An 11,461-nucleotide genomic window follows, 5' to 3' on the forward strand; every position below is an offset into this window, starting at 1 on the left:
GCAGCAAAGCACCCAGGGACACCTGCGTCTGTTTTTCAAAAGTTTGTTTTGTTTTGGTTGATACAGGGTCTTGGTCGGCCGCCCAGGCTGGAGTGCCCTGGTGAGATCTCAGTTCATTGCAGCCTCGACCTCCTGGGTTCAAGCGATCCTCTTGTCTCAGCCTCCTGAGTAGCTGGGACTACAGTCAGGCGCCACATTGCCCAGCTAATTTTTGTATTTTTTTTGTAGAGGTTTCACCTCTACAAAATGGGGTTTCACCGTGTTGCCCAGGCAGGTCTCGAACTCCTGGGCTCAAACAGTCCTCCTGGGTTCGTCTCCGAAAGTGCAGGGATTACAGGTGTGAGCCACCGTGCCTGGCCTTTATTTATTATTTATTTATTTATTTATTTTAAGGCAGAAAACCTTAGTTATATAGAACACACACAAAAATACATAATTTGGCTTTTTTTTTTTTTTTTTTTTGAGACGGAGTCTCGCTCTGTCGCCTAGGCTGGAGTGCAGTGGCCGGATCTCAGCTCACTGCAAGCTCCGCCTCCCGGGTTTACGCCATTCTCCTGCCTCAGCCTCCCGAGTAGTTGGGACTACAGGCGCCCCACCTCAAGCGGCTAGTTTTTTGTATTTTTTTAGTGGAGACGGGGTTTCACCATGTTAGCCAGGATGGTCTCCATCTCCTGACCTCGTGATCCGCCCGTCTTGGCCTCCCAAAGTGCTGGGATTACAGGCTTGAGCCACCGCGCCCGGCATAATTTGGCATTTTTAAATGTTCTTTGCCTCATCCACAGGAAGAAATAAAACTGTACATGGTTATCTCATCACAAACCTGTGAGGGAGGCGCTATTTTTTATCCCTGTTTCACCAATGAAGAAACTGAGGTTCGGTGAGGTTAAGTCACTTGCCCAAGGTCACCCAGCTAGGCAGCACAGGGCTGGACTTCACATCCACGTCTGACTGCAGAGCCAGTGCTTTCTAACAGCTCCCCTCCCCACCCATGAAGCTGTGTACATGTTTTCCTACTGTAACGTGGTTTCTCTGAGAGCAGAGATCAGGTGTGGCCTATCTCTGTATTCTGCTGCAACAACCACCATTGTCCCTCCACACAGGAAGGTATTGGGAGTGTCGGTGTAGCACATTTAGAATTCTAGCAGTGAAGTCTGATCATATGTGAGCCATGAACCCCTATAAACCGTCTGGGCTTTCCCTTTCCCCAACCTACTGGGCACAGTGGAATCTGCCGCCTGTGGTTTCAGGATAGAGAGCCTTGGCATCTACGGACAAAGTTTCCCTCCCCAACAGACACTTTCTAATACTGCCTATCTCTCAGGGCCACACCGCCATCCTCTACATCCCGTGCCCGTCTGTCACCATCCTTCTCCTTCGCAGGGCAGTGCTGAAGGGCACAGGTGTCAGGCATTTTGAGATCTTCAGAGAAGGGCAGGGCTGCTCTCACCATGGAGTATTAGAGCTGGAAGGGGCCCAAGGGCTCATGCAGTCTGTTCCTTGGTTTTACCCCTCTCATGATGCTGCTTCTCAGTCACACTGGCCCTTGGTCTGGCCAGCCACATAGCTAGCGGGACAGCAGTGGCCTCAAATCAAGGGGGGAGGCTGGCCCGTAATTGTTACACTCTGTGATGATTATGAAGTCAGCTCGTTGCACCCGCATCCTGCCCAGACTAAAGGTGGGCCATTGCCACCACAGTTTCTCTCTGCTTCTGGTCAGCTGGGTTGTCCTGCACAGTGACAGCTGTCATCCCAAACAAACCAGATGGCATCAGAGGCACTCCATCAAGTGGGAGATGGGGAGGAGGCTGTACTGAAGAAAGAAAACTTCAACATGATGAATGCCCTCGACCAACTGCCAAAACCCTTTCCAAACCCCAAGTCTATGAACCGGACCGTCACTACCAAAGGACTCCCACTTTCCTCAAAGGGCAATTTGGTCAACTTCTTGGAGGATGATACCATCAACCTACCGTAAGACACAAATCTGGTCCTTTCCTCTCTCTCTCTCTCTCTCTCTTTCTTTTTCTTTTCTTCTTTTTTTTTTTACAGGGTCTTGCTTTGTCACCCAGGCTGGAGTGCAGCAGTGCAATCTCAGCTCACTGCAGCCTTGACTTCTTGAGCTCAAATGATCCTCCCACCTCAGCCTCCCAAGTAACTGGGACTATTTATGCGCCACCACCACACCTGGCTAATTTTCATTTTCTTTTTTTTTTTTTTTTTTTTTTTTTATTGTGGAAACAGGGTTTCACCATGTTGCCCAGGCTGGTCTTGAACTTCTGGGCTCAAGCAATCCTCCCGCCTCAGCTTCCCACAGTGTTGTAGGTGTGAGCCACCGTGCCTATAGTTTCTAAGAAAGGCTGGAGCTGGGGGCTGGGCAGAGAGACTTAAAAAAGCTGTACTTCCATGACTTGTCACAATCCAGTTCCTTGACTCCCAGAGAAGAGTGTGTGAGCAGGTTGGATCTATTTATGTATTCCTAAGCCCCAAATCACTTCTTGGAGGCATATGGCGCTCCCACTCCAGGAGGCCTTCCTGGATTAGTCAGTTTTATTGACAGTGCTCATTGTCCTGCCTTGTCTGGCTGTGGTCCTCACCACCACCAAACCCCCAACACCCCCATGGCTCCTCTTCCTCAACCCTCCCTGTTTGGCAACTTCATCTACCTGACTGTTCCCCAGTAGCCTGCCTTCCTTCGGATTGGGTTTTGCTGTTCCTCCTCACCAAGTCTGGGTTTCCTCTACTTCATTCCACAAAACTCTTTGAGCACCTGCAAGGTGTCTGGCCCAGTGTTGAAGTTCTGGGAACGTACAGCTGGAAAGCACAGTCCCTGCCTTTAAGGAGCTCCCAGACTGGTATATGGAGGTCAGGGTTGAAAGGACGGGGATCATGCAATAACGAGAATGATACAGCATAGTCTGGTAAGTGCCAGGACAGGATGCCTTGAGGGACCAGAGGCGCTTAGTATAGCTTGAGACTGGGTGCAGTTGAGGGAGGCTTCTTGAAGGAAGTGATATTTGAGCTGAGTCTCCAAGGAAAGAAAGGAGTTAGCCAGTGAAGGGCTGGTGGTGCAGGGTGATATGGGCTGGGGGAATTACATGCAGGGTATTTTTTTTTTTTTCAACACGGAGTCTCGCTCTGTCGCCCAGGCTGGAGTGCAGTGGCGCGATCTCAGCTCACTGCAAGCTCCGTCTCCTGGGTTCACGCCATTCTCCAGCCTCAGCCTCCCGAGCAGCTGGGATTACAGGCGCCCACCACACGCCTGGATAATTTTTTGTATTTTTAGTAGAGACGAGGTTTCACCGTGTTAGCCAGGATGGTCTCGATCTCCTGACCTCATGATCCACCCGCCTCGGCCTCCCAAAGTGCTGGGATTACAGGCGTGAGCCATCGCGCCCAGCCTCATGCATGGTATTTTTATGGGTGGGTGACCTGTGCAGACCTATGCACACATGGCCCTGCACTTACAAGGGGCTTGTGCTTAGTTTAACGCTTTGCTGTTACTATCTTCAAATTCATAATCTTTGAATAAGGGGCTCAATGTACTTCAGTTTGCACTGGGCCCCACAAACTACATAGCTGGTCTTGATTCTATGAGAGGGCTGTGGTGTCCATTCCTGAAAGTGCCCATAAGCGAGCAGGTGTGGCTAAAGTGATGGATACTTGTAGGAAACTTCATGGTATACTGGGAATCTTGGGCTGGAAGCCCAAATTCAAATCCAAGTTCTGCCACTTAGAGATTTATGGTCTTAGACAAGTTAGTTAAGATCAGAGGCCAGATGGGGTGGCTCACACCTGTAAACCCAGCACTTTGAGAGGCTGAGGCAGGCGGTGAAGTCAGGCGTTTGAGACCAGCCTGGCCAACGTGATGAAACCTCGTCTCTACTAAAAATACAAAAATTAGCTGGGCGTGGTGGCACGCGCCTGTAGTCCCAGCTACTCGAGAGGCTGAGGCAGGAGAATCCTTTGAACCTGGGAGGTAGAGGTTGCAGTGAGCCAAGACTGTGCCATTGCACTCCAGCCACGGGTTTGGGAGACAGAGCAAGACTCTGTATTTAAAAAAAAAAAAAAAAAAAAATCGATCAGGGACCTTCAACCTCTCGTTTGCCAAATGGGGCTAACACCCATCCAGCAGAGCTATTGTGAACATCAGGAGGAGGAGATGTTCAGCATGTAGCCAGTGCCTAGCAGCCTAATACCCAGACTCTTCAGTCTACAAAAGACCTTGGTGGGGGAATCATTTATTCCAAATGTCCACCAAGGGCTAGCATAGGATTGTCCTGTGCTATCCCTTGTCCAAATGTCCATCTGGGCTAATCAGGATTTCCCAGAAGGAGGCTGATGAGGCTGGAACTTGGGGAGTAAAAACTTGGCCCATTCATCAACCAAGACATGGGAGGCTGGCTGGGAGTAAGGGATCCACAAACTGGATTGTGACCTATTAATGGGTCAAGAAGTCCTTCTAGTTGGTGAAGACCACTATGATAAAACTAAACTGGCCAGGTGCAGTGGCTCACGCCTGTAATCCCAGCACTTTCGAAGCCCAAGGCAGGTGGACCACGAGATCAAGAGATCAAGACCATCCTGGCCAACATGATGAAACCCCTTCTCTACTAAAAATACAAAAATTAGCCGGGCATGGTGGTCGCACCTGTAGTCCCAGCTACCTGAGAGGCTGAGGCAGACGAATCGCTCAAACCCAGGAGGGGAGGTTGCAGTGAGCTGAGATCACACCACTGCACTCCAGCCTGGCCGACAGAGTGAGACTCCGTCCCAAAAACAAACAAATAAATAAATAAACTATAATATAATTGGAAATTCCAGAGCCCATTGCACACAGAGTAAGTATTGGTCTGCAAAATGTTTGTTTTAGTTATAGATGTATATATACCCGTACTAAGTTACCATGGAAAGTGTATTTTACTCTGGGTAAAGGTAAAAAAAAAAAGATTTGAAAGCCAAACTTTTTGGCTTGGTATTCTTCATCAGTTAAAAAAATATTGTTTTTTTTTTTATTTGTCTGGGGGCCGTGGCTCATGCCTGTAATCCCAGCACTTTGGGAGGCTGAGGTGGGCAAATCACCTGAGGTCAGGAGTTTGAGACCAGCCTAGCCAACATGGTAAAACCCATCTCTACTAAAAATACAAAAGTTGGCCAGATGTGGCAGCATGGGCCTGTAATCCCAGATACTCGGAAGGCTGAGGCAGGAGAATCGCTTAAGCCAGGGAGGCAGAGGTTGCAGTGAGTCGAGGTCACACCAGCCCACTCCAGCCTGGGCAACAGAGCAAGAATCCGACTCAAAAACAAACAAACAAACAAACAAAGAGAGTAAAAACAGAAAAAAAATATTAAGTGATGGGGATCATGTACAAGGTTTTTCTTTGTAATAGCAAAAAATTGATAACAAAACAAATATCCATATAGGCCGGGCAAAGTGGCTGATACCTATAATCCAAGCACTTTGGGAGGATCACTTGAACCCAGGAGTTCGAAATCAGCCTGGGCAACATGGCAAAACCCTGCGTCTACAGAAAAGTACGAAAACTAGCTAGACATGGTGATGTGCACCTGTAGTCCCAGCTACTCAGGATAAGGTGGGTGGATGGCTTGAGCCTAGAAGTTTGCGCCACTGCACTCCAGCCTGGGCAGCAGAGGGAGACCCTGTCTCAAAAAAACAAAACAAAAACAAGTATCCGTGTAATGGCAAATCATATAACAGTAAAAATGACTGAACCAGAGCTACATGTATCACTATAGATGAATGTCAGCACAAAGTCGAGTGAAAAAAGCAAGTTGCAGATGGATATGTGCTGAATAATATCTTTTATTTATACGACGTCTACAAACGTGAAAAATAATAGATCTTATCTAGAGATAACAAATGTGTAAGAAACCTATAGAGTCGCACATTGACTAATAAATACACAATTTAAAATAAAGCTAGATGAGGAGTAAATGGAGGTTTAATATAATATTCTTGATATTTTTGTATAAGTTTAAAATACTTCATAATTTTTAAAAATTCAGAATGGAAGAAACAAGTTTTTGAGCATCCACCCCAACATATGTACATTTGTTTTATTTTATTTATTTCTGAGACGGGGTCTTGCTCTATTGCCCAGGCTGGAGTGCAGTGGCACGATCTCGGCTCACTGCACCCTCCACCTAGCGGGCTCAAGCGATCCTCCTGCCTCAGCCTTCCAAGTAGCTGGAATTACAGGCACCCATCACCATGCCCAGCTAATTTTTTGTATTTTTAGTAGAGACAAGGTTTCACCATGTTGGCCAGGCTGGTCTTGAACTCCTGACGTCAGGTAATACACCCGCCATGGCCTCCCAAAGTGCTGAGATTTTGCACCTGGCCCATATGTGTATTTGTATTCCTGTTAATTTTACATGCTAGATATTAATAGGTATTATTATTATTATTATTATTATTATTATTTTGAGACGGAGTCTTGCTCTGTCGCCCAGGCTGGAGTGCAGTGGCCGGATCTCAGCTCACTGCAAGCTCCGCCTCCCGGATTCACGCCATTCTCCTGCCTCAGCCTCCCAAGTAGCTGGGACTACAGGCACCCGCCACCTCGCCCGGCTAGTTTTTTGTATTTTTTAGTAGAGACGGGGTTTCATTGTGTTAGCCAGGATGGTCTCGATCTCCTGACCTCGTGATCCACCCGTCTCGGCCTCCCAAAGTGCTGGGATTACAGGCTTGAGCCACCGTGCCCGGCCAAATAGGTATTATTAAATGCTACTAAAATGTAAGTAAATACTAGTAATTCCATTAAGATTTAAACAATAGTAAATAAATATTAATGAAATTGAATGTATTACTTCCATACCCCAGTAGATCTTTGCGGTTATTCCCTGGGGCATTTGCACCTCATTTGGAGGGAGGACTTGCCATTTTAGCATGTTTTTTAAATTGTGATTTTCTAAGGATTTTTTTTTTTTTTTTTTGAGACAGAGTTTCCCTCTGTCGCCCAGGCTGGAGTGCAGTGGTGCGATCTCGGCTCACTGCAACTTCCGCCCCCCGGGTTCAAGCAATTCTCCTGCCTCAGACTCCCAAGTAGCTGGGATTACAGGCGTCCACCACCACACTCAGCTAATTTTTGTGTTTTTAGTGGAGACAGGGTTTCACCACGTTGGCCAGGCTGGTCTCTAACTCCTGACCTCAAGTAATCCGTCCGCCTTGGCCTCCCAAAGTGCTGAGATTATAGGCGTGAGCCGGCGTGCCCAGTCAGAATCTTATTAAAGATGCAGATTCCCTAGTCCCATGCTAACTGGGGACCAGAGACTAAAAGTCTGCATTTTTAGTAAGTGCCCTGGTGACTCTAATGCAATGCTATAGAGCAATGAGGCTGTTCCAAGCTGTTTGCAAGTGGCTGGACATGCTGGTAAGTCAAGCCCAAGGCCTGTCCTCAGGAGCCCTCAGGTGGAACGGGCTGGGGTGGCCTCCTTCATCTGACTCACCTGTCTCCCCTCTTGCTCCAGGAAGCCGATGCCAGTGGATGATTCAGATTGCAGCTCTGATGATACCAGCATCTCTGCCTTCTCATCCACCTTGCTGAACCCCATCAAATTAGCTGTGACCCAGCCCAACAGCAGCTTCTTTGCAGGGATGCTGGAGGGGGAGCTGAACAAACTCAGCTTCTCCCCGATGGCCAAGAATACAGAAAAGGAGGACCTGGCCCTCGGCCCCTGCCCATGCCCATCTAAGTGCCAAATGGCCACGAGGGGCCTGCTGGACCTTGACAACCCTGAGCTGGAGACAGAAACCTCCTCAACGCACTCGGAATCTTCTGTGGTTGTGGACCTGCCGGACACCCCCTTCATCTTCGAGCACACTGTCAGCAATTCCACAGCTGTGGTGCGTTTCCCTTGCTCATGCGTTCAGCAGAGGCTTATTGTGCCAGGCACTGAGCTGAGCTCCATAGGTAGTGAGAAGGTGCCTGCCACCTGCATCTCGACCTCAAGTTCATGGTTTAGGAAGGGAGAGGACGTGTCTGTAAAAACTCCAGTGCAAGACAGAAAGCGTTCAGTGCTGTAGGAAAAGTTCAGGCGAAGTGCCACTAGGATTTCAGAGGAAAGATATATTACTTCCAGATGCAGAAATAAGCCTGGTGGCTTTTGGTAACATCTGAACTGGGAAGCAGAGGCAGCATGTAAACATCTAGAGGTGGAGGAGGGAAAGCATTCCCTGGAGGGGCGGACCCTAGCAAAAGCTCATAGGAAAGTATGGGAGGAAATCTCAATTTGAACAAGATGGCAGGTGATCTGTAGGAATAGGAAAGCATGAGAAGCCCTGGATGAGGACCTGGTTCAAGTGAGGCTCCTCGGGATTCCTAGGCCTCCTCCCTAGAGGGTCTGGGGTGAAGCCTGATAATTTGCATTAGTAACAGATTCGCAGAGGATGCTGGTGCTGCCAGTCCGCAGGCCACACGCCGAACAACACCGTCCTACACTATGGGAAGTGAAGACAGGGGTCAGGACGGGGAATGTTAGTCTGGGGTCATCTTCCAGAGTACTCCATTGTTAGGATACTGTATAGATTTTTCTGTAACTAACAGGGAACAGCTTTGTACAAAGCTTCACATCAGATGATGAAAGCAATTCGAGCTGTATCTTGGGAAGATGCCTGGAATTCCACTGTTGGATGGCCCAGAGCAGTGTTTCTCAAAGGGCTCTCCAGATGGACAGTGTCAGCATCGCTCAGCAAATTGTTAGAAATTTAAATTCTCGTCTCCCTCCATCACATTTGGGCCTCCTGACTCAGAAACTTTTGGGGCGGAGGCCAGCAATCTATCTTTTAATAAGTCCTCCAAGGTATTCTAATGCACACCAAGTTTGACAACCACTGGCCTAGATGGAGGAGAAACCAGACAGGAGGCAGCAGGCCCAGAAATCTGCAGTTATAAAACCTCCCTGAGATGCTTAACCAGGCTTAGCAACCATTGTAGTACAAAGTGTATGGGCTCTGGAGCTATGGGTTTGAACCCTGGCTGTCACTTAATTGCTGTGTGATGATGGACCAGTCACTTGCCCTCTCTGGACCTAGTTGTTAAGAAGATTTCTAAGGTCCTTCTCAGCTGACAGAGTCTAGAACAGGGGTTCCCAACCTTTTTGGCACCAGGGACTGGTTTCATGGAAGATCATTTTTCCATGGATCAGGTTGGGGGGATGGTTTCAGGATGATTCAGCATATTACATTTATTGTGTATTTTATTTCTATTATTATTACATTGTAATATATAATGAAATAATTATACAACTCACCATAATGTAGAAACTGTGGGAGCCCTGAGCTTGTTTTCCTGCAACAAGAGGGTCCCATTTGGGGGTGATGGGAGACAGTCACAGATCATCAGGTATTAGATTCTCATGAGGAGCATTCAGCTTAGATCCCTCCCATACAATTCACAATAGGTTCACTCGCCTGTGAGAATCTAATGCCGCTGCTGATCTGACAGGAGGCGGAGCTCAGGTGGTACTGTGAGCCGTGGGAAGCAGCTGTAAATGTAGATGAAGCTTCGCTTGCTCGCCCACCGATCTCCTCCTGCTGTGCTATCCAGTTCTGCACAGGATATCTGCTATCAGTCCATGACCCAAGGGTTGGGAACCCCGGTGTAGAAGAAATATGGAACGAGGGTGCACCCTAAAGTGGGCGGGGCTGCCCAGGAGAGTAGCACATGCTGCGGGGCAGGGCTTCCACACTCAGTGCTGCAGTACCTCGCACCTTCCATCTGACCTGCCTGGGTCGCAGCAGGAGCAGGGGATGGGCGTGGGACATCCTGACCCCAGTTGGGAGGGTGAGGGGACAGGAAGGACAGGACAGATATGAGGAAGCCTTGGGGCTCTCTCTTACCCTAGATTTCCTGGACCTACGCCTTGGGCAAGCAGCCGGTCAGTTTCTACCAGGTCCTGTTGCAGGAGGCGGCCGAGACACAGGAGAATGAGTTGCCCAAGGCAAAGAATCGTCCATGGATCTTCAACAAGATCTTGGGCACCACTGTCAAGCTGATGGAGCTGAAGCCTAACACATGTTACTGCCTCACTGTCCGTGCAGCCAACACAGCTGGGGTGGGGAAGTGGTGCAAGCCCTACAAAGTGAGCCCTGGGAAAAGAGGGGTCTTGGGGGTGGAGAGAAGTCCCAAACCAGGGAACCAGGGCTTTGGAGGTTGGGAACACCCCTATACCCACATGTCTCATCTGGCTAGCTTTCCTTCCGCCTGGGTCAAGAAGCATCAATTCCAGGATGCATGCTTCTGGAAGGTTTACGGATTAAGCCACTCTGGGGCCCACTAGGAATGCATTTTTCAACATCGTATTTTTCAACGAACGTATTTTTCAACATCACTATAATGTTCCCCTTCCAAAGCCATTGGTTTTTAGACTCTGCAACTCAGTGCCAATAATTGTGAGTAGGCTGGGAAGTCAACGGCATTGAAAGAAACAGGCAAGACAAGAGGCTAAAGGGGGATGAAGAAGGGAACAGCCGGGTATGGGTAGGGGTACAGGGGTGTAGAGGCCTGAGTAGAGACAGCCCTTTGGTTGGAAACATCCCATAACTGAGGAGGCACAGGCTTGAGTCATGCATCTTTGTACCTGTTTCCTGCACCAATGGCTAGGTTGGATAAGGCTGTTTAAAACAGGTCTGAGTTAGCAGACAGAAAAAAAAGGAGGTAATAGAGAGCCAGGCTCAGATCTCGGAAGGAATTCTGAAGGGTTTTCTTGTTTCACTTCAGTTTGCAACCCTGGCCACTGACTTCAGCAGCTTTCCTGAGAACAACCCCATCCAGATCACCGTGCGGCGCAAGGAACCCCAGCGAAAGATCGTGTCCATCGGGCTGGAGGAGATGCGGAGGCTGGAGGATCTGGAATACCTATTTCCCTATTAACAGGGAGGGCCCCAGGACACCCCTCACCAACTTTCAGCTTTGGCCCCGGGCCCTTAGGAACCAGAACTGTGAGACTTACCATACCACCAGCACCATGCAGGCCCAAGGGCCTGGCAGAGTGGTATGGGAACCCCACCCCTGGGCTGGGGCCAAGGCTAGATAGATAGGGGCCCCGTTCACCCGGAGACATCCCAGGCCAGGCCATGCTAGGCTCAGCCACTGCCCACAGCTGCTAGACTCCGTCCTCCCACAAATCTGGGCTGGGTCCAGGTCCCTCATTAAAGAACTGCAGGCCATCTAGCACCCTAAAATCTGCTTTATGCTGCAGACAGCCTCAGATGGGCTGTCACCCACCTCTTAGCTTCCACCAGGACGGACTCTACATGAGTAGGGAGATGGAAAACAGGCAGCTAGGCAATAGGATGCTGCCATCACCCCTTCCCCAGTGGGGCGGGGGACAGGGGCAGGGAGACTGGTGCTGTAAGACTAAAAGCCTCTTACACCAGAAAAACACAGAAATAGCTGTCATGGACAGAAGTGGTGGCCCATGAGCTGTCAAACTAGCTTGA

The 11,461-nt window shown here is 49.1% G+C and overlaps 1 protein-coding gene across 1 annotated transcript; it reads left to right on the plus strand.

Annotated features, from left to right (window-relative positions):
* Positions 1 to 1,626: 1,626 nt before the first annotated feature.
* On the plus strand, positions 1,627 to 11,195 carry FNDC8 (fibronectin type III domain containing 8). The gene is made up of 4 exons (XM_050765651.1): positions 1,627 to 1,971; positions 7,489 to 7,864; positions 9,865 to 10,101; positions 10,740 to 11,195. The coding sequence occupies exons 1-4, from the start codon at positions 1,763 to 1,765 to the stop codon at positions 10,890 to 10,892; spliced, it is 975 nt and encodes a 324-aa protein (XP_050621608.1). The 5' UTR covers positions 1,627 to 1,762; the 3' UTR covers positions 10,893 to 11,195.
* The last annotated feature ends 266 nt before the right edge of the window (positions 11,196 to 11,461 follow it).

The sequence above is a fragment of the Macaca thibetana genome, chromosome 16 (genome assembly GCF_024542745.1).
Source record: "Macaca thibetana thibetana isolate TM-01 chromosome 16, ASM2454274v1, whole genome shotgun sequence".
In the NCBI taxonomy this organism is placed as follows: Eukaryota; Metazoa; Chordata; class Mammalia; order Primates; family Cercopithecidae; genus Macaca; species Macaca thibetana.

Bases quoted from the DNA above. Each gene is read 5' to 3' on its own strand.
- FNDC8 (XM_050765651.1), top strand. From the start codon at position 1,763: ATGGCATCAGAGGCACTCCATCAAGTGGGAGATGGGGAGGAGGCTGTA. The intron at 1,972-7,488 runs GTAAGACACAAA...CTCTTGCTCCAG, and splicing joins GATGATACCATCAACCTACC to GAAGCCGATGCCAGTGGATG. The intron at 10,102-10,739 runs GTGAGCCCTGGG...GTTTCACTTCAG, and splicing joins AGTGGTGCAAGCCCTACAAA to TTTGCAACCCTGGCCACTGA.